General features: G+C 41.9%; 2 protein-coding genes across 3 annotated transcripts in view; one reads left to right on the top strand and one right to left on the bottom strand.

The window, feature by feature from the left end:
- RNF169 (ring finger protein 169) overlaps window positions 1-18,263 on the top strand; it is a 120,772-nt gene extending 102,509 nt beyond the window's left edge. The window contains exon 7 of the transcript XR_014326396.1: window positions 17,895-18,263. The gene's annotated coding sequence lies outside the window, so the exon portion shown is untranslated. The remainder of the gene's footprint in view (window positions 1-17,894) is intronic.
- XRRA1 (X-ray radiation resistance associated 1) overlaps window positions 1-24,183 on the bottom strand; it is a gene marked incomplete at both ends in the record, with an annotated part of 99,597 nt that overhangs the window by 12,021 nt on the left and 63,393 nt on the right. The window contains 2 exons of one of the 2 annotated variants that reach the window (XM_082845121.1): window positions 15,411-15,536; window positions 18,408-18,448. In XM_082845121.1, the coding sequence (XP_082701247.1) occupies window positions 15,411-15,536; window positions 18,408-18,448 (167 nt within the window). The remainder of the gene's footprint in view (window positions 1-15,410; window positions 15,537-18,407; window positions 18,449-24,183) is intronic. The other variant, XM_082845122.1, reaches the window with a different exon arrangement.

Here is a 24,183-nt window from a genome sequence, read left to right as displayed (position 1 = left end):
GGTCCAAGCCCTACACTGAGCTCCCCAGACCAGGGCTTCTGCACTGGGAAGATGAGCCTCCAGAGCATCTGGCTTTGAGGGCCAGCAGGGCTTACTTTAGAGAGTCCCAGAGGGCTGGGGGAGATAGAGACCCCACTCGTAAAACACACGAATATCTCACACTCCGGGACCCAGGGCAGATGCAGTAATTTGGTATGAGCCTGGATGAGACCCATCTGCTGATCTTGAAGTCTCCTGGAGAAGCAGGATGCAACTGGAGCTCACCCTGGGGACATACACAGTGGTGGCAGCCATCTGGGGAGCTCATTCTGCCATGTGGACACTGGTGCTGGCAAGCGCCATTTTAGAATCCTCCCTCTAGCTTATTAGTCCCAGGATGCAGTGATGCCCTGGTTCAACAGTCTGTAGACATCAGTACTGGGAGGCCTCAGGCCAGGCAACTAACTGGGAAAGGACACAGCCCTACCCACGAGCAGACAGGCTGCCTTAAGAACCCCTGAGCCCACAGCCACACCTGGACATGGCCCTGCCCACCAGAGGGCCCAGGACCTGGCCCCATACACCAGGGTGCAGGCACTAGACCTGAGGCACTGGGAACCAGCTGCACCTACCAGTGGACAGGCCCCAGCCCCATAATCCCTTGTACCCAGCCCCACCCTCCAAGGATCCTGCTCTAGCCTCAGCCCATTTTTACCCACCAGTGGGCAGAGAGCAGCCATAAGAAAACCGCAGCCCCCCAGCCTGCAGACATGGCCTGCCCAATAGCAAGTCAGACCCTGCCCTGGGACCTGCTGGACCGTGGCCCTGCCCACCAGAGAACCTGGTCTAGCGTCAGACCCAGCTTTGCCCACCAGCAGGCAGACACCAGCCACAAGAAAACCACAGCCTTGCAGCCTGCAGAACCAGCCCACCCACTAGGAGGCCATATCCTGCCCTGGGAATGGCTGGGCCCTGGCCTGCCCACTAGCAGGCCGACATGCACCTCAGGATACCCCAGACCCCACAACCAACTGTGTTAGGAATCGGCCCACCCACCAGCAATCTGACACCACCTCTAGGACCTCTGCGCCCTGCAACCAGACCCCAGGAAACATCTCTGCCCACCAGTAGTCCAGGACTAGCCCCAGAACCTTCCTTCACCCACCAGTGGACACACAATAGACTGAGGTCTCCTGGACCCTGATTCTGCCCACCAGTAAGCTGAACCCAGGGCACCCCAAGGTTCTGCAGTCAGCCACCTCATGACTGGGTCCTATGAACCAGCGACAGGCAGCCTCCACACAAGGCAGGGTCTGGCAATCAACAGGACCGGGGACCAATCAAGTCTAGCAGACCACCCACATGCTCACACACAGTCAGCCTGCCACAGAAGATCCACACAGCATACACAGCTCTGGTGATGAGAGGGTAGTGTACTGCTGGGACACACAGGACATCTCCTACAGAAGGACACTTCTCCAAAGCCGGGAAACAGAACCAACCTGCCAAATCCATAAAAATAAAAACAGCAACAGGCAAAATGAGGTGAAATAGGAACATGTTCCAGATGAAGGAACAAGCGAAAACCTCAGAAGAAAAACTAAGTGGAGATAGGCAATCTACCTGAGAAAGAGTTCAGGGTAATGATCATAAGGATGATAAAAGAACTTGGACAAAGAATGGATGCACAGAGAGAGAAGTTAGGAGTTTTTAAACAAAGAATTAGAAAATATAAAGAATAAACAAAGATGAAGAATGCAATAACTGAAATGAAAACACTATGAGGAATCAATAGTAGACTATATAACACAGAGGAAGAGATCAGTGAGCTGGAAGACAGAGTAGTGGAAATCACTGCCACTGAATAGAAAAAAAGACAAAGAAATGAGGACAGTTAGAGGCCTCTGGGACCACATCAAGTGCACAAATATCTGCACTATAGGGGTCTCAGAAAGAGAAGAGAAAGAGGCTGAGAACAACTGAAGACATAATAGCTGAAAACTTGCCTCACTGGGAAAGGAAACAGACATCCAAGTTCAGGAAGCACAGAGAGTCCCATACAGGATTAACTCAAAAGAGGAATACATCAAGACACATTGTAACTAAAATGACAACAATTAAAGAGAATACAAGAAGCAGCAAGGAAACTCCTATAAAGCTATCAGCTGATTTTTCATCAGAAAATCTGCAGGCCAGAGTTCAGAGTAAAGATTGTAAACGTGATCAAAGAACTTGGGAGGACAATGGATGCACAGAGGGAGAAGTTAGTTTTTTTAAAAAAGAGAAAATATAAAGAACAATCAAACAGAGGTGAAGAATACAATAACTGAAATGAAAAATACACTAGAAGGAATCAATAGTGGTACGGAAGAACAGATCACTAGAATTTGAAATTGAGATCAGCAACTTAATACAATCACACACACACACACACACACACACATATATATATATATATATATATATATATATACACATCTACATATATATAGAGAGAGAGAGAGGGAGAGGGAGAGGGAGAGAGACTGCTATACAAAAACTTCATGGTAACCACAAACCAAAACCTGTAATAGATATACACACAAAAAAGAAAAAGGAATTCAAACATAAAACTAAAGATGGTCATCAAATCACAAGAGAGCAAAAGAAGAAAGGGAAAAAAAGACCTATGGAAACAGAAACAAAACAATTAACAGAATGGCAGTAAGAACATACGTATCAATAATTACCTTAAATGTAAATGGGTTAAATGCTCCAACCAAAAGACAACGAGTGGCTAAATGGTTAAAAAAACAAGACCTGTATATATGCTGCCTATAAGAGACTTATATTAGATCTAGAGACACATGCAAACTGAAAGTGAGGGGATGGAAAAAGGTATTCCATGCACATGGAAATCAAAAGAAAGCTGGAGTAGCAATACTCATATAGACAAAATAGACTTTAAAATAAAGACTGTTACAAGAGACAAAGAAGGACACTACATAACGATCAAGGGATCAATCCAAGAATATATAACAATTGTAAATATATATGCATGCAACATAGGAGCACACCAATGTATAAGGTAAATGCTAATAGCCATAAAAGGAGAAATCGATAGTAACACAATAATAGTGGGGGACTTTAACACCCCACGTACATCAATGGACAGATCATCCCGATAGAAAATCAATAAGGAAACACAGGCCTTAAATAACACATTAGATCACATTGACTTAATTGATATTTATGGAACATTCCATCTGAAAGCAGCAGAATACACATTCTTCTCAATTGCACATGGAACATTCTCCAAGACAGATCACATGCTGGGCCACAAAGCAAGCCATGGTAAATTTAAGAAAACTGAAATCTTATCAAGCATCTTTTCCAACCACAACGCTGAGATTAGAAATCAACTACAAGAAAAAAAAACTGTAAAAAACACAAACACTTGGAGGATAAATAGTATGCTACTAAACAACCAATGGATCACTGAAGAAATCAAAGGTGAAATTAAAAAAATACCTAGAGACAAATGAAAATGAAAACACGACAATCCAAAACGTATGGGACTCAGCAAAAGCAGTTAGAAAAGGAAAGTTTATGGCAATACAGTGTTACCTCAGGAAATAAGAAAAAATCTCAAACAACCCAAACTTACACCTAAAACAACTAGAGAAAGAAGAACAAACAAAACCCAAAGTTAGTAGAAGGAAAGAAATCATAAAGATCAGAGCAGAAATAAATGAAACAGAAATGAAGAAAACAATAGAAAAGATCAATGAAACTAAAAGTTGGTTCTTTGAAAAGAAAAACAAAATTAATAAAACTTTAGCCAGACTCATCAAAGAAGGAAGGGAGGGGACTCAAATCAATAAAATCAGAAATGAAAAAGAAGTTACAACTGACACCACAGAAATACAAAGGATCATAAGAGACTATTACAATAAACTACGTGACAATAAAATGGACAACCTAGAAGAAATGGACAAATTCCTAGAAAGGCACAATCTTCCAAGAGTGAACCAGTAAGAAATACAAAATATGAACAGACCAATTACCAGTACTGAAATTAAAACTGTGATTTTAAAAAGTCCAACAAACAAAAGTCCAGGACCAGATGGCTTCACAGGCAAATTCTATCAAACATTTAGAGAAGAGTTAACACCAATCCTATGAAACTATTCCAAAAAATTGCAGAGGAAGGAACACTCCCAAACTCATTCTGTGAGTTCACCATCACCCTGATACCAAAACCACACAAAGATATGACAAAAAAAGAAAATTACAGGCCAATACCACTGATGAACAGAGATGAAAAAATCCTTAACAAAATACTAGCAATCCAAATCCAACAATAAAAGGATCATACACCATGATCAAGTGGGATTTATCCCAGGGATGCAAGGATTCTTCAATATACACAAATCAATCAGTGTGATACACCACATCAACAGATTGAAGAATAAAAACCATATGACCATCTCAATAGATGCAGAAAAAGCTTTTGACAAAATTCAACACCCATTTATGATAAAAACTCTCCAGAAAGTGGGCATAGTGGGACTGTACCTCAACATAATAAAGGCCATATATGACAAACCCACAGCTAACATCATACTCGAAGGTGAAAAGCTGAAAGCATTTCTTCTAAGATCAGGAACAAGACAAGGATGTCCACTCTAGCCACTTTTATTCAACATAGTTTTGGAAGTCCTAGCTACGACAGTCAGAGATGAAAAGAAATAAAGGGAATCCAAATTGGAAAGGAAGAAGTAAAACTGTCACCATTTGCAGCTGATGCAATAGTACATACAGAAAATCCTAAAGACACCACCAGAAAACTACTAGCGCTCATCACTGAATTCAGTAAAGTTGCAGGATATAAAATCAACATACAGAAATCTGTTCCATTCCTACACATTAACAATGAACTATCATAAAGAGAAATTAATGAAACAATCCCATTTACCATCACATCAAAAAGAATAAAATATCTAGGAATAAACCTACCTAAGGAGGCAAAAGAACTGTATTCGGAAAAGTATAAGACACTGATGAAAGAAAAAGAAGACGACAAACAGATGGAAAGATATACCGTGTTCTTGGATTAGAAGAATCAATATTGTTAAAATGACCATACTACCAAAGGCAATCTACAGATTCAATGCAATCCCTATCAAGCTATCAATGGACACGGGGGTGGGGAAGGGGAAGCTGGGACGAAGTGAGAGAGTAGCATTGACATATATACACTACCAATTGTAAAGTGGATGGCTAGTGGGAAGCTGCTGCATAGCCCAGGGAGATCAGCTTGATGCCTTCTGATGACCTAGAGGGGTGGGATAGGGAGGGTGGGAGGGAGACTCAAGAGGGAGGGGATATAGGGATATATGTATACATATAGCTGATTCACTGTGTTGTACAGCAGAAACTAACACAACATTGTAAAGCAATTAAACTCCAATAAGGATATTAAAATTCAAAAAAATATGAACGGCATTTTTCAAAGAACCATAACAAACTATATTAAAATTTGTATTGAAACACAAAAGCACCCAAATAGTCAAAACAATCTTGATAAAGAATAACAGATCTGGACGAATCATGCTCCCTGACTTCAGACTATATTACAAAGCTACAATGTAATCAAAACATTATGGTACTGGCATAAAAAGAGACATCAATGCAACAGTAGAGAGAGTCCAGAAAAAAAACATGCACTTATGATCAATTAATCTATGACAAAGGAGGCAAGAATATACAATGGAGAAACGATAATCTCTTCAAATAAGAGGTACTGGGAAAACTGGACAGCTAACTTAAAAGAATGAAGTTAAAACGTTCGCGAACACCATATACAAAAATAAAGTCAAAATGGATTAAAGACCTAAATGTAAGGCTGGATACTGTAATACTTTTAGAGGAAAACAAAGGCAGAACAGTCTTTGACATAAATCATAGCAATATTTTTTTGGATCTGTTTCCTAAACCAAAGGAAATAAATGCAAAAATAAACAAATGGAACCTAATTAAACCTAAAAGTTTTTGCACAGCAATAGAAGCCATTGAAAAAAGGAAAAGACAACCTCCTGAGTAGGAGAAAATGATATGACCAATAAGGGATTAATATCCAATATATATATAAATAGCTCATACAACTCAACATCAAAAAAACCAAACAGCCTGATTAAAAAATGGGCAGAAGAACTGAAGACATTTTTCTAAAGAGCAAATGCAGATGGCCAACAGGCCCATGAAAAGATGCTGAACACTGCTAATCATTAGGGAAATGCAAATCAAAACCACAATGAGATATCACCTCAAACCTCTCAGAATGGCTATCATCAAAAAGAACACAAATATAACAATTGTTGGAGAGGATGTGGAGAAAAGACAACCCTCATGCACTGTTGGCGGGAATGTAAACTGTACAGCCACTGTGGAAAACAGTATGGAGGTTTCTCAAGAAACTTAAAATAGAACTACCATTGACCAAGCAATTCTACTCCTGGGTAAATATCTGAAAAAAACAAAAGCACTTATTTGAAAAGGTACATGCATCCCAGTGTTCATAGCAGCATTGTTTACAACTGGCAAGACATGGAAGCAACCTAAGTGACCATCAACAGATGAATGGATAAAGAAGACGTGGTATACACACACACACACACACACACACACACACACAATGGACTAATACTCAGCCATAAAAAAGAATGAAATCTTGCCATTTGCAGCAACATGGATGGACTTGGAGGGTATTATTTTAAGTGAAGTAAGTCAGAGAAAGACAAATGCTGTATGATATCACTTAGTTGTGGAATCTAAAAAATACAGGAAACTAGTGAATATAATAAGAAAGAAGCAGACTTACAGATATAGAAAACAAACTAGTGGTGACCAATGGGGAAAGGGAAGGGGGAAGGGGCAATATAGGCGTAGAGAAGAAAGATGTACAAACTATTAGGTATAAAACAAGTTCCAAGGATATACTGTACAACACAGGGAATATAGACATTACTTTATAGTAATTATAAATGGAGTACAACCTTTAAAAACTATGAATCACTGTATTGTACATCTCTAACATATAATATTGTACAGCAACTATATTTCAATTAAAAAAAATTTTTAATCACATCCAAAAATACCTAGGAATAAACTTATCCAAGGAAGTGAAAGCCTCTATTTGGAAAACTGTAAAACATGGATGAAGGAAATTAAAGATGATTCAATGAAATGGAAAGATATCCCATGCTGGAGGATAGGAAGATTTTAGTATTGTTAAAATGGCCATACTACCCAAAGCAATCTACATATTTAATGCAATCCCTATCAAAATACCCATTACTTTTTCCAGAGAACTAGAAGAAATAATACTAAAATACACAAAAGACCCAGAATTGCCAAAGCAGTCCCGAGGAAAAGAACAAAGCTGGAGGTATAACCCTCCCAGACTTCAGACTATACTATAAAGCTATATAGTAATCAAAAACAGCATGGTGTTGACACAAAAACAGACACATACATCAATGGAACAGAATAAAAAACTGAGAAATAAAGCCACACACCTACGGTCAATTAATCTATGACAAAGGATGCAAGAATATAAATGGAAAAAAGACAGTCTCCTCAGTAAGTGGTGCTGGGAAAACTGGACAGCTACATGTAAAAAAATATATATATATTAGAACATTCTCTTGGGAACTCCCTGGCAGTCCAGTGTTTAGGACTCCATGCTTTCACTGCCAAGAGCCCAGGTTCAATCCCTGGTCAGGGAACTAAGATCCTGCAAGCTGCGCAGCGCAGCCAAAAAAAGAACATTCTCTTACACCATATACAAAACTAAACTCAAAATGGTTTAATCACCTAAATGTAAGACCTGAAATCATAAAAGTCCTAGAAGAGAACATAGGCCGAACACTCTTTGACATAAATTATAGCAATATTTTTTTGCATCACTTTCCTAAGGCAAAAGAAATAAGAGCAAAAATAAACAGATGGGACCTAATAAAACTTAAAAGCTTCTGCATAGCAAAGGAAACCACTGACAAAGCAAAAAGGCAATCTGTGGAATGGGGGAAAATATTTGCAAATGATTCAACTAACAAGGGGTTAATATCTAAAACATACAAACAGCTCATACAACTCATTATCAAAAAACCCCAAATAATCCAATTGAAAACTGGGCAGAAGATTTGAATAGATATTTTTCCAAAGACATACAGATGGCCAACAGTCACATGAAATATGCTCAACATCGCTAATAGAGTAATGCAAATCAAAACAATGAGATATCACCTTACATCTGTCAGAATGGCTATCATCAAAAAGTCTACCATGGGACTTCCCTGGTGGCTCAGTGGTTAAGAATCTGCCTGCCAATGCAGGGGACGTAGGTTCAAGCCTGGTCTGGGAAGACCCCACATGCTGCAGAGCAACTAAGCCCGTGCACCGCAACTACTAAGCCTGTGCTCTAGAGCTAGTGAGCCACAACTACTGAAGCCTGCATGCCTAGATCCCATGCTCTGCAACAAGAGAAGCCACCACTATGAGAAGCCCGTGCACCACAACGAACAGTAGCCCCTGCTCACTGCAACTAGAGAAAGCCTGCGTGCAGCAACGAAGACCCAACACAGCCATAAATAAATAAATAAATAAATAAATAAAAATTTACAAATATTAAAAAAAAGTCTACCAATAACAAATGTTGGAGAAGATGTGGAGAAAAGGGAACCCTCGTATACTATTGGTGGGAATGTAAACTGGTGATATTACTCAGCTATAAAGAAAATGAAATAATGCCATTTGCAGCAACATGGATAGACCTAGAAAATATTACATTTAGTGAAATAAGTTAGAGAAAGACAAATGCTGTATGATATCACTTATACTGGAATCTAAAAAATAATATAAATGAATGTATATACAAAACAGACTCACAGAAAACAAACTTGTGGTTACCAAAGAAGAGAGTGAAGCAGGACAAATTAGGGGTATGGGATTAAGAAATATAAACTATTATATATAAAATAGATAAGCAACAAGGATATACTGTATAGCACAGGGAATTATACTCAGTCTTGTAATAACCTATAATGGAATATAACCTGCAAAAATATTGAATCACTATGCTATACACCTGAAACTAACACAATATTGTAAATCAACTATAATTCCATAAAAAACAGAAATATGGAGACTTAAATTTGACAGGACTTGGATTAGATATGGGTGGGGAGGAGGGATGTACAGGAGAGAGAAGTATCAAAGATGACAACCAGGTTTTGGCTCAAGTACCTGAACGGAGTCAATAGCTCAAGTAACTCAGCTATTGACAACGATATGGAATCATGGAAGAACATCCATTTTTGAATTGATAAGATCATTAATTCACTTTGGATATGTGTTTTTGGAGGTGCCTTTTAGACCTCCAAGTAGAAATTCAAGTAGACAGTAGATACACTGGTCTCAGGTATAAAGGATTTATAAGTTTGTGAGGCATTGGTCATGGGCAATGGGTATGTGAAGCCAGCCTCAGGAGAAAACACAGAGTAAGAGGAGAAAAGGGACTCAAAGTAGGCCTTGAAGGACTTTCACATTTGATCATCTAGACCAGAGGTCAGCAAACCTTTTCTGTCAGAGGCCAGATAAATGTTTTAGGCTTTGCAGGCCATACGGTCTCTGTTGCAACTATTCAACTTTGCTGTTGTAGCACAAAAGCAGCCATAGACAATTCATAAGTAAATAAGTTTTCCAACAAAACTTTATTTATGGACTCTGAAATTTGAATTTCACATAATTTTCATGGGTCATGAAGTATTCTTCTTCTTTTGATTTTTTCAACCATTTAAAAATGTAAGTATCACTCTTAGCCAAAGAATATACAAAAACCAGGGTCAGCAGATATAGCCTGTTGGCCAAAATCTGGGTCCCTGTCTGTTTAATAAGGTTTCATTAGAACACTGACATGCTCATTCACTTATGTATTGCCTTTTGTGCTACAAGGGCAGAGTTGACTAGTTGTGACAGAGTAATATATTTACTATCTGTCTCTTTTACAGAAAAAATTTTGCTGACTTCTTATCTAGACTGTAGAAAAAGAGGGAAGAAAGATGAATCTACAAAGAAACCTAATATGTGTTGATAAATGACTATATAATGATGGTTAAAGAGGGTGCAGAGTCACTTTTGTGCAAATCAAGTAGTCAAGAAGCAGTCACCACAAAATGGGAGATGGAGAATTTAATTTTGTCAGGATGCAAAATTACATCCATCCAAATCAGGTAGCTAAAAAGTTGAAGAAGGTTACAATTAAAACTGGTGGAGGGACTTCCCTCATGGCGAAGTGGTTAAGAATCCGCCTGCCAATGCAGGGGACATGGGTTCGAGCCCTGGTCCGGGAAGATCCCACATGCCGCGGAGCAGCTAAGCCCGTGCGCCAAAGCCTGTGCGCCACAACTACTGAGCCTGCACTCTAGAGCCCGTGAGCCACAACTACTGAGCCGCGTGCCACAACTACTGAAACCTACACGCCTAGAGCCCGTGCTCCACAACAAGAGAAGAAGCCACCGCAGTGAAAAGCCCGCGCACCGCAACGAAGAGTAGCCCCCACTCACCGCAACTACCGCACACAGCAAGGAAGACCCAACGCAGCCAAAAATATAAATAAATAAATTTATTAAAAAAAATACTGGTGGAAAGTTGAAAGATAGCCAGGGCACGTATGCCATATTTTCTGTGAAATTAAGTCCCAGCTGAAAGATATAGGCTTAGGATTCTGGCTGATTATTGTAAGCAGAATTTGACCATCAGGTTAGCTTGTTCCTTATAAGGTGAGTTTAATGCCCCTGGAAATAAATTCAGATTCCAATGACACCTTGAAATTTCTGCCCAATTTTTCATTGGGTTAGGGTGAATATAACTTAATAGTCAAACTTATGAAGTAAGTAAATATTAGTTAAAGGTGGAGTCAAAGTGATTATTTTACTTTTGGCACAAAAATTACTAGATTTCTAAGTGAATATTCTAGATGTATATAAATTCTGTTTGAAGGCATAACTGGTTTTAAAATTTTTAACTTTAATAAATTGAATATTAATTTCAACACAGGTTGCCTGAGTACTCCTTGACATGATCAGAACATCACTCATTCATCTCACAAACATACTGAGCACCTAACATGTATCAGGTGCTATTTGAAAAGATGATGAAATAGTTGTAAGCAAAACAAAGTCACAGCTCGCAAAAGAACCTACATTCTGGCAGTAGACAACTGATCACAGACAAAAAGATATATGTAAGGGGGTAACTCTCATAAAGAAAAATGTTTAAAAACTCAAGTGAAATGTAGAAAACAGGAAAGACTGCTGCTCACCTCCTAACAACAATATAAAAACTGAATAACCTACACCTGCACAACTTTTCTTGAGTGCAACAGAGAGCTAAGGTCTCAGGGCAATCAAGTGGCCTGAAATATAAGGAAAGTAGGGCACCTCCAAGGAGGGATGGGACACGGACCCTGGCTCACCTGTGGCAGAACGTGGGAGGAAAAGATGATGAGTGGCATTTAAGTATTTAAGAAGTCAGCTAAAATTTTTAATGAACTGCTAAAGGCCAAGTGTGGGCTACAGTAGGAGAATAGAACTCCTGAGAGCTGCAGACACAAGGGGAATTCACGCCCACTTGTAGGCAAAAGACTGGACACAGTGAGGGAGACTGGAGAAAGCCTTCCTTGGGGTGTAGGTCTGGAGGAGGAGAGCAGCTGCCACTGTAGGAAAGGCAGGAAGCCCTGCCAACCCTGCTCCCTAGTGAACAAAAGCCTGAAGCTGCTGAGGAAGGTCAACAAACCCTGTTGGGCCCAGGGCCCTGCATCTGGGGAGGGAAAAAATTAAAACCTGCTACTCCTGTGGTAGGGGAGGAATTCAACCTGGCCCATTTCATTAGAAGTCGCCTACTGCTGGGACAGGGGTAGGACCCCTGAGAAGGGTACATCCTTGAGACACAGGAACCCAGGGCCTACTTAAGACAGGGGTTGGGCCCTCCCACTGGTACCCTACCATCAGACTAGCAAGCACTAACTAACAAGTGAAAGCAGTCACTGCTGGGGGAGGAACAAGAGTGTGGAGATAAACCCTCTGAGGTGTAGGAACACAGAAAAGGCTGCAAGATGAGGATAGAGCAGGAATGCTGAGAAAATGCTCCAGCATCCCAGCAAGAACCAACTATATGCTGTCTCAGTGAGATACACTTTAAATACAAAGTTATAAATAGGTTGAAAGTAAAAGGAAAGAACGATACACCATGCAAACAGTAAGCATAAGAGAGCTGTCCATCTATACTAAAATCAGACAAAATAGACATTAAAACAAGGAGTATTATTAGAGGCAAAGGAAGACAAGTCATAATAACAAAAGGATAAACACATCAAATAGATATAAAAATTCTAAATGAAAATGTACCCAAGGGTAGAGCTTCAAAATACATGCAGCAAAAACTGACAGAACTAAAGGGAGAAATAAATCCACAATCATGGCTGGAGATTTTAGCATACTGCTCTCAATAATTAATAGAACACATAAAACAATAGTACATAAAAGATCTGAGTGACACCACCAACCACCTTAACTTAGTTGATATTTATAGAACACTATCCCCCAAAACTGCAGAATATACATTTTTTTCTAAGTGCACACAGAGTGTTCACCAAGCTAGAATATAGGATGGACCATAAAATAAGTTTAAATAAATTTCAGAAGAATGAAATCTTACAGATTATGTTATCTGGCCACAATAGAATTAAATTAGAACTCAACAAATGTAAGTTATCTAGAAGATCCCCATATATTTGGAAATAAAACAACTCACTTCTATAACAACCCAAAGTCAAAGAAGAAATCATAAAAAAATATAAATATTTTAATTGAATGAAAATCATGACACAATTTGTAGGATGCAGCTCCAACAGTGCTTAAAGAAGATATTTATAGCTGTACATGCTTATATTAAAAAGAAGAAAGGTCTAAATCAATGATCTAATATTATACTATTTATGAATCTAGAAAAAGAAGAGCCAATTAAGCTCATTGTGAGTAGGACAGAAATAAAGTTATGAGCAGAAATCAATGAAATGGAAAACAGACTACAGAGAAATCCAAAGAAACCAGCACCTAGCTTAGTGTTTTTGTTTTTTTTTTAAGTCCATAAAAGGGATAACTTCTAACTACTTTGGATCAATAAAAGACACAACTTACCAGTTTCAAGAATGAAAGGAGGGGGCTTCCCTGGTGGCACAGTGGTTAGGAATCCGCCTGCCAGTGCAGGAGACATGGGTTCGAGCCCTGGTCCGGGAGGATCCCACATGCCATGGAGCAGCTGAGCCCGTGTGCCACAGCTACTGAGCCTGTGCTCTAGAGCCCACAAGCCACAACTACTGAGCCCGTGTGCCGCAGCTACTGAGGCCCGTGTGCCTGGGGCCTGTGCTCTGCAGCAGGAGAGGCCACCACAATGAGAGGCCTGTGCACCACAGTGAAGAGTAGCCCCCATTCGCCCCAACTAGAGAAAAGCCTGCACGCAGCAACGAAAACCCAACACAACCAAAAATAAATAAATAAATTAAAAAAAAAAAAGAATGAAAGGAGGACCCATAATACATCTATGATCCACTGATTTTCAACAAGGGTGAGCAGACCACTCAATGGGGAAAGAACAGTCTTTCCAATAATGGTGTTGAAGGACTTCCCTGGTGGTGCAGTGGTTAAGAATCTGCCTGCCAATGCAGGGGACATGGGTTTGAGCCCTGGTCCGGGAAGATCACACATGCTGTGGAGCAACTAAGCCCGTGCTCCACAACTACTGAGCCTGCGCTCTAGAGCCCGCGAGCCACAACTACTGAAGCCCGCGTGCCTAGAGCCCATGCTCCACAACAAGAGAAGCCACCACAATGAGAAGCCTGCGCGCCAAAACAAAGAGTAGCCCCCGCTAGCTGCCACTAGAGAAAGCCCGTGCACAGCAACGAAGATCCAATGCAGCCAAATAGAAATAAATAAATTTATTTAAAAAAATAAATGGTTTTGAGAAAACTGCATATCCACATACAAAAGAATGAAGCCGGACCCCTATCTCGCACCATATATAAAGATTAACTCAAAATGGATCAAAGACCTGGGCTTCCCTGGTGGCGCAGTGGTTGGGAGTCCGCCTGCCGATGCAGGGGACGTGGGTTCATGCTCCGGTCCGGGAGGATCCCACATGCCGTGGAGCGGCTGGGCCCGTGAGCCATGGCCACTGGGCCTGTGTGTCTGGAGCCTGTGCTCTGCAGCGGGAAAGGCCACAGCAGTGAGAGGCCCGCGTACCGCAAAAAAAAAAAAAAAAAAAAAAAAAAAGGATCAAAGACCTAAATGTTACAGCTAAAATTATAACTCTTAGAAGAAAACACCCAGGAAGGTTGGCTGTACTAACCACTTGCCTCAGAAGGAATGTAAGCAGAGTACCTTAAAAGTTGCCTGCATTTCACACCTGAGTAGGGCTCAATTAGTGGGGTTTACTGGAAGTTTTATAGGACATAGCTGTTGGAAAAATATGTTAACATAAAACATGTTAAGCGGGGGCTTCCCTGGTGGCACAGTGGTTAAGAATCCGCCTGCCAATGCAGGGGACACGGGTTTGAGCCCTGGTCCAGGAAGATTCCACATGCCGTGGAGCAGCTAAGCCCGCAAGCCACAACTACTGAGCCCATGCGCCACAACTACCAAAGCCCGTGCACCTAGAGCCCATGCTCAACAAGAGAAGTCCACCCACCGCAACGAAGAGTAGCCCCCACTTGCCGCAACTAAAAGAAAGCCCGTGTGCAGCAACGACGACCCAACACAGCCATAAATAAATAAATTAATTAATTAAAAAACAAAAACATGTTAAGGAAACACATGTTAAATCTGTCCCATGGACTTTACATCTGCTGCTCCCTTAGGCTAGAACATTTCTCACTTCACTCTACCCTCAGTCTTCACCTCAATAAACTCACTGATTCCCATCTCAGCTTAAACACCACTCTGCAGAGAACCTTCCCTGATCCCAAATATTAGGTAAGACCCCCTGCCCTGTCACATACTTCATAGCACTGTGAATGTCTTCATGACACTGAGCAGTCTTATATTGTGATTATTTGTCCAGTATCAGTCTTCAGATTCAGAGGCTGAATCTTTCTTTGCACACCTGTATCCCCAGTGCCTGGCACATGTTAAGTGTTACATCAATATCTGTGACTGAATGGATGGACTCCTGCCTTGGCCTGCACGCCCTCTGCTTCCCCCCACCCTGAGAATTCCTGAGCCTGCATACTGTTGATGAAGGGAACGGGAGGGTTAGCTTTCAGGCCAGAGCAGCTCACACCCCACCCTCCCGTCTGTGCCCCTGAGGAAAGAGGTAGAGAAGCAGAGAGTCACCTTGTTGTAGGCCAGGCTAAGGTACCTCAGCTCTGGGAAGGGCAGGGCCAGCGTCTGGTTCCTCGCTTTCAGTGACTTCACGGGAAGAATCTCGAATATGGGAGGAAGCGCACATACCTTGGTTGTCTTAGAAGGAAAAGAAAGTCAAAGTCAAAGTGCCCTGGTGATAAGAAGTGGGCCAACAGACCCTTCCTAGGGAGTGTGGTGGATAGAATGACCATTCTAGAGAGGCTGGGTCAAAAGAGACATCCAGGGTCATAAGGGGCGATGTCATCAAGGGCCCGGAGTTCTGGCTCCAAGTTTCCTATGTCACATGGTGAGCTAGTTCTCTGGTACACAAAGTTCCAGTTTCAAGTTCTCTGAAGCCAAAGTACAATACAGCAGTGCACCACTGCTGAGGCTCTTTGCTCTCACCTCTCACTTTCTGCCCTATAGTGGCTTATCCTGAACTTGCCCCTCTATACGGTTGGGTTAAAATTTCTCCAGAAGGTGAAAGGGCAGGGCTTGCATTGTTAAGGGGACTTTTCCTAGTGAGGAGACGGAGCAGGAGTGACCTGAGCCTTGAACACCTGCTCTGATGGGCTAGTCCACATCCTACAGTGGAAGCTCTTAGTTCCGAGATAAAACGACAGCTAAGTCCTGGACAATTTCCGGCAGGCTGTGGGGCCTGGGTGTGGCCAGTGCATCTGGCTCACTTGCAGCGTCAGTCATGGTCTCTCAGCACACCTCAGCCTGCCTTAGGGTCAACATGTTTGATCAAGTAGAAAGTGGAAGTCGCTGGATTAACCATCTAACCAGGGTAGATGCTGGGCTAATGACTGGGTTCAGATGAACTAGATTCATCTAAGCTCCATTAATTGCTGTGAAATCTCGAGCAAGTCACTTAAATTTCCTTTGCTCATTTAATGACCATTTGTGGAGCACCTACTTTTTTCTTTTTTACAGCAATTCCTTTTTATTTGTTTATTTATTTATTTATTAAGTTTTTGGCCACACCCCATGGCATGTGGGATCTTAGCTCCCTGACCAGGGATCGAACCCACGCCTCCTGTGCTGGAAGGCAGAATCTTAACAACTGGACCGCTGGGGAAGTCCCTGGAGCACCTACTATTAGCCAAGTATTTTTGTCCTCTCCTGGCGTCCAACTTGTACAGCCACAAGTGAGATGGATAAGTCATGGGTGACAGTAAAACAAAAACCAGTGGCGGTGCTTGGGAACTCTCCTCTCAAGGAAATCCGAATGCAATCTCCAAGAGGCTGAGTGGAATGTGGTGGTGGTCTGTTAAGGTATCTCCTCAACTATGCAATTCCCTACCCGGAGCGAGGCTGTGTGAGCCAAAGTGGGCAAATCAGACTGGAGCACAGAGAAGAAAAAGCCAGACAGGCTTGGGGGTTACCTAGCCCTGTCCAGGGGGCCGGAATGTCCTGATCTGAGGGCATGACTGGCTCTGCCGGGGACAGAAAGGGCCCTGTCTTAGAGTGGGATGTATCTGACAGTGATAGAGAGGCTGCTAAATGTTTCAACCATTCAACTCACTCTCTACATTCTCAGATGCCACACAGTTGGGATCTGAGCACTAAGCAACCTAATTCTGTGGCCACAAGCCCCTCTATCCCTTATGCATGCGCTTGTGTGACCTTGCTGCTCCTCCCATTCAGACGTGGAGTCTGTATCTCTTAATCCCTTGAAACTAGACTGGCTGCTGTATAATAAAGAATTTGTCTGGTCTTTGTCTTGGGTTCTTGGCACTGACCTTCTAAAACCCTTGGAATCTCCTGAGTGATAGGAATGTCTTTGTTATGCATGACCCTTGGATCATACCCGAGTTCACGCTAATGAGATGACTTAGGATGGCAGCTGGCCATACTATAAAGACAACCGTGTGATCAGAGGATTGGAGTTTGAGCCAGCCTGACCTCTGGGGAAGGGAGAGGGGCTAGAAACTGAGTTCAATCATGTGGCCAATGGTTCGATCAATTGTGGCTATGTAATGAAACTCCAATGAAAGCTCTGAACACTGAGACTCAAGTGAGCTTCCTGGTTGGTGAACACATCAGATGTGCTGGGAGGGTGACACACTCTCATTCCACAGTAAGAGGGCAAAGAGGCTCTGTGTTTCGAACCCTCCCAGCCCTCATTATGTGTCTTTTTATTTGGCTCGTCCTGATTTGTATCCTTTATAGTCAAACTGTGATTGTAAGTATAGTGCTCTCCTGAGTTCTATCTATGAGTCGTTCTAGCAAATTATTGAACCCGAGGGGGTCACTGGAACTTTAGAATTTATTGCCAGTAGGTCAAGTAGCCTGGGGACCCCCAAACTTGCAGCTAGTGTCTGAAGTGAGGGCAGTCTTATTGGGGACTGTGCCCTTAACTTGTGGGACGCATGCTAATTCCAGGTAACTAGCATCAGAATTGTACTGCAGGAATATACTGGCCTTATGACTTTCTTTGACCAACAGAAAATGCCATTGTTTGAATTTCAGAGCCTTGCTCTCTTGGAACCCTGACGCCACCATGCTGTAAAGAAGTCCAGGATGAAAAGACAACAAAAGATGCCAAGCCTGTGACACCAAGGATTAGACCCCGGATGGTGGTGTGTTTAGCCAGGATCACTCTAGCTTTGGGGTTTTTTTGTTTTTCTTTTTCACTCTAGCTTTCGGGCAGGGTCTCTTGTTAGGAAGCTATTGGGCTTCATCCTGGTGGCAGCCTCACTTCAATGCCAGCTTGATCACGTGAGGTAGCAACCATTACTACTGAACAGCATCTGAGACCAATGGAAGCTAGTCTGTGGGCAGTGTGAGGTCTGGGACCTGTCTGTTGAGTCCGCTGCTGCATCTCCATAGGCCAGCTTAGTGCCTGGAACATGGTCGGTTCAGTGAATGGGCCTCCTCAGTGTTATATATGTAAATGCCTCTCATGGCTCCATTAACCTATTTTTGTTTATTAAAATTAATGTTTTGACTCAAGGATGCAAATATAAAGTAGGCAGTTCCTACCTCTGAGGTTGAAAATCCAGGATAAGATGAGAACACAACCTCTGAAATAGAAGAGAAACAGAATGAAGGTTGGTGAGAGCACTAACTGACCCCCGGAGAGGCCAGGGTCTGGGTCTACCACCCATTGTATGCAGCAGGGTACCTCCTAGAGGGAGTACTCATTGGCCCTGAGCTTCAGTGCTAACTGGGAAGAGGAACAGCTGTGACATGTGTCAGGTAATAAGCCCTTTGCGCTTAGAAAAAAATTCAAACCCCTTGGCCAGGCTTTTGAGGTCCTGCCTGATCTGGCCCCTGCCTACTTCTCTAATCTTATCTCATGCTACCCTGCCCCTCACTCACTATATTTCAGCCACACTGACCTTCTTCCTGACTTTGCAACATGCAAGCTCTTTCGAGCCTCAGAACTGTTGGGCAGTCAGTATTGGTCAGAAGGCAAACCAACTGTCTTAGAAGAGAAAAATGTACATAAAAGATAGTCTGTCAGAGGATTTGAAAATACTATTTGTTATATTAGTATAAATAGAGTGTGTTAAGACAGTGAATTCAGGAGAGATAAGTAACTAAGGAGGAGGCTGCAGAGTGATTTCATTCTTGGGATCATCAGACTAAGATGAGCCAATAAAGAGCTCAGTTCAACCTAATAAGGCAAAGCATCTGCTGGGACTGGATCCTGTGCAGGGACCACTCACCTTTGCCCTGACTAATGGGATCCCTTCCACATGTTAATGATATTAGGCAGAGAAGGTTACATTTAAATGAAATAAGCAATAGTATGGGTGGACCATCACACGGCATAAACAACTCCTATGACAAGGGTCTGAAAGGAATTTGGGAAAGGTTTGTGCAAGGAACAAAGTAGGAGTTAGCTGAGAGATGGGCCGTGGTCACAAGTGTAGGTGCTAAGCAGTGATCTTCTGGGCAGATAGAGAGCCCCCATATCTAGAAAGATGAACTGAGGTGCACTCTATCCAAATTCATGTCCTGGCCCTCTCCAAAATTACAGGAAGCAGCTCCAGAAACCAGAACGTGCATTCTAAGTTTCAGACTGGAGACTGTTCAAGAGAAAGATGCACAGTCAAGCACTTCCTAATGTCTGAGGAAAATTAACAATATGAAAGAAAGTTATGAAATATAAAAGAAGAACTAGCATCTGAAACAAACAAAATTTAACCAAAAGAATAAAAACTTCAAATAGAATAATTAGTGTCCTCTAAGGAATTCAAAAGGCTATTTCATTCTAGAACAAAATCAGTCATTATGGAAGAGAAACTTAATAATTTTGTAATTTTAAAGTATGATAATCAAATAAAAGATTTAATAAATGTGTTATACAGAAGAAAAGACCCACTTGAAGAGCTAATTCATAAAATGGAGAATGGAAAGGGGATAAGAAAGAAAATTTTTCCAAGATGACAGAAACCATCTTGGAAAGAATACAAAGTATCTAACAGGATAAACAAAAAAGAACTGCACACCCAGATGCATCTTACTCAAATTTCCAAAGGAAAAAATGGAAATCTTAAGAGATTCCAGGGAGCAAAAATAGGTTTCCTACAAAGGGATGGGAATCAGATTAGTGTCAGACTTCTCATTGGCAGCAATGGATTTAGAAGGCAATGGAGTAATATCTTCAAAGTTTTCAGTAAAAATTATTTTAAGTCTAGAGTTCTCTATTCAGCAAACTAGCATTCAAGTATGATAACAAAGTAAAGGTAATTTTGGATATTTTATGGGCTAAGAAAAATCTACTCTATGCAAACCCTCTTTGAAAGAATCATTCAAACAGCAAAATGAAAAGAAATACAGAATAGGAAACTATCTTTGTGACTATGAGAAAGGGAGATACTTCTCAAACAAGAACCCAAAGGCATAAACCATAAGATAAAATTGTATAGATCTGGTGTGATGCACTGAACTGTGTCATTCCCCGCCCCCCCCCCCCCGGCCAATTCATATGTTGAAGTCCTAACCCCTAGTACCACAGAATGTGGTTGTATTTGGAAACAGTGCCTTTAAAGAGGTAATTAAGGTTAATAAGGTCATTAGGATAGCCCTAATTCAATATGAAAGGTCTCCTTGTAAGAAGAGTAGATTAGGACATAGACAATTCAGAGGGAGGACCAAATGAGGATACAGCTAGAAGGTGGCCTTCTATAAGCCAAGAAGAAAGCCCTCAAAAGAAACCAAATCTGACAACACCTTGATCTTGGACTTCTAGACTCCAGAACCATGAGAAAATAAATATCTATTGTTTAAAACAAACAGCCTATGGTATTCTGTTACGGCAGTCTTAGCAAACTAATATATTTAGGTAAATCAAAATTAAGAACTTCTCTTCAAAATGTCATCTCTACCATTACAGATGAAGTAAACAGACAGGTGATGACAGAATAAAAGAAGAAATTGAAAATATTAAAACTATCAAGGGATATGAAATAGAAATTCATAAAAGTTGAAAACCAAATGGCTAAGTAAATGAAGAAATACTTAACATCAAAAATATTTAGAAAAATGGAATTTAAAACAATGAAATATCACTTTATACCTACAAAATAACAAAACTTAGAACAATTAAAAAGTTGGGGAATATCAAGTGCAGGCAAGGTTGTAAGGAAACAGGAACCCTGATGTACTACTGGTGTGAGTGTACAGTAGAGCCACCATTCTGAAGAAGCACCAGGTGGCCCTTATTTAAACTACTTATGCATATATTCTGTGATCCAACAAAACCACTCCTAGGTAAATATTCCAGAAAAACTCTGGCACAGAGGTATATGCAAGAAACATACACAAGGTAGGCGACCTAGGTGTCCATTAGCAAGGGAATAGATGAATTAAAGTGTGGTTAGAGCATAGTGTGGAATATTATGCATTAGATAAAAGGAAAGAACTGGATGGGCATACAGCAATAAGAACAATCTTAAAAACAGCGCTGAGTGAAAAAACTTAAGTAACAGAATGAGCTCAACAGCATATTACCATTATATAAACTAAAAACACATTACACACAAAATAATATATACTTTACAAGATACATCCACATATCCAGGAAAATATATCTAGCAAAAAAACCCAGATACTTACATGAAAATAGGAAATGGGGGTAGGGATTAAGAATGAAGGAGAAAAAATAAAATAGGGCAAGAGGAGCTTTATAAAGACTAATGGTTAAAGTGCTAATAACCTGAATTTTATTATTATTATTATTTTTTGTGGTACACGGGCCTCTCACTGTTGTGGCCTCTCCCATTGCGGAGCACAGGCTCCGGATGCGCAGGCTCAGCGGCCATGGTTCACGGGCCCAGCTGCTCTGCAGCATTGTGGGATCTTCCCAGACCGGGGCACAAACCCGTGTCCCCTGCATCAGCAGGCGGACTCTCAACCACTGCGCCACCAGGGAATACCCTGAGTTTTATTATTAAATCAACTCTCTGCTCCTAAGTTATACACAGACACACAATAGGGAATGTAAGAAGGAGGAAGATCTGAGATATGAGCAGCTGTGGTGAGTACAGAAGTAAGTAAAACTAAGAGTTCAACCTTTCAGTGTAACTGCTGATGTGTAATTAAAAAAAATTAAAACCACTCAAATCATTATTAGTGTTTATTACTTTATGGGAAGTGATGGGGTAGGGTGGAGTAGGTAAACATATATTAAGATTTTTTTCTTATTAAAGAATAACACTTGAATTTGGTTGACTCTAGGTATTGATAGACAAAGGTGAGTTTAACTATGTGGATTAAAAGGTCTAGGGTAACTACTGAAATGGAAATGAGATGTACAACTTTAAACAACTAGGGAAAAAGTAGAATTAAAAGAAAACTCATTCAGTGCTCACAGGAGGCACAAAAGAAGGAAAAAAACATGGTAAATAGAAAACATATGGAGAAGGAAATCAAGATGGTGGAGCAGAGGGACATGGAGCTCACCTGCTCCCACAACAGTTCTCACAGAATACCTACTAAAAGCTGGCAGAAGATCTCATACAACCAAAGCTGCAAGAAAGATCCCCATGTAGCCAGGCAGGAGCAAAGGAAAAGGGAGAAGAAGAGGAATTGGGATGGGACCTGCACGCTTGGGAGGGAGCTGTGAAAGAGGAAAGCTTCCCTTACCCTGGGAACCTCCTTCACCAGTTGGGAGGTTTGCCAGGACAGACAAGGAGATTCAGAGCCCCGAGAGGAGAGTGTGGGAGCTGGCCTGCAGCCCCACAGTGTAGAGACTGACCAGCACAGATGGTCCTGGCCACACTGCTGCATTTCCCAGCCTGAGACACGTGCCTGCTGGTGTGTGTATTGGGTGCTGAAACTTGGGCTTCAGAGAACAGACCCCGGGAAAGGACTAGGTTTGCCTGTGCGGAGACAGCCCGAAGCACCTGGAGCATGGCCCAGCCCACAACTGGGGGCACATGCAGGACAGAACGTGAGTCCAGCAGAGGAGCCCCACTGTCAACACGGGAAAGGAGGGGAATGGGTCCACCACAGCAGACTTATTGTCAGCGTGCTCACAGCAGGTGTGGCTCTGGCTGCTGCAGGTTCTGTGCACTTGGTGGGCCCATGGGCAGATGCACGCCTGAGGGATGTCTGAGCTGATTACCGGCAATCCCACTGCTGGCGCCTGGGATGCAGCTCTGGTGGGTTCTCACTGGCGGGTTTGGGGGCCAGGACTGCACACACAGGCCTGAGGGCCATCTGAACTGACTATCTGTGGGCTTAGGGGACACAGCTCCTGCAGGTTTATGCACCAGCGGCTTTGTGAGGGCACATGAATGCCTAAGGGATCTCTGAGCTGAACACCGGAGCTCCTAAGCAGAGGCGAGCACCCAGGACAATGCCAGCAACAGTGATCTTTGTGGGCACTCACACAGGGTGGCGGGTAGCATCATAGAATCACACGTTCTGGCAGACAGCTCCTAGGGAAGAACACTCAGTGGCTCTTTTCCCAGTAGGAGCACTCCAGTCCCACTTACCTCACACCACAGCTTAGAACCGGATCTGGGGGCTTCTACTCCAAAAGCTGGGGAGCAGACCCTGCCCCCAACAGGGCTGAGACAACCAAAGAGCAAAGAGGAGGCCCCGCTTAATATCCAGTGCAGGCTCTGGTCACCACAACACCAAACGCACCCCCTCTATCATGGGGACAAAGGCCAGCAGACCCTTAGGAAAGATGTGGCAGGCATCCATACTAAACACAGCCCCCGTACCAAAAATATTGGACACAAGCAGGCTACACAGGGAGGCTCCCACACGAAAACAGCCCTTCAAGACCACAGTAGATAACTGTTTCTCCTAAATTCATAAAGTCTGAGATATACAAGAAAAATGAAAAAGCAGAGGAATTATTCCCAATTAAAAGAACAAGAGAAATCCCCTGAAAGAAAACAATGAAACAGACCTCTGCAGTCTACCAGACCCTGAGTTCAAAAAGGAGGTAATAAAAATGCTGAAGGAATTAAGAAGGGCTATGAATAGAAATGTGGATCACTGTAACAGGGAACTAGAAACTGTAAAGAGGAGCCAATCAAAATTAGATAATTCAATTGCTGAGATGAAAACTGAGTTAAAGGCGATGAACAGCACGTCAAATAATGCAATAGAACAAATAAGTGATCTGGAAGGTAGAATAACAGCAATCCACCCAATCAGAACAGCAGACAGAAAGACAATGGAAAAAAAAATGAAAGCAACATATGAGATCTATGAGATAATATAAAGCATGCCAATATATGCATAATAGGAATCTCAGAAGGAGAAGAAAGAGAAAGGAGATTTAAAATGT

Source organism: Leucopleurus acutus (assembly GCF_964270905.1).
Source record: "Leucopleurus acutus genome assembly, chromosome: 8".
Classification (NCBI taxonomy): domain Eukaryota; kingdom Metazoa; phylum Chordata; class Mammalia; order Artiodactyla; family Delphinidae; genus Leucopleurus; species Leucopleurus acutus.
This window is presented reverse-complemented; position numbering and strand designations above follow the sequence as displayed.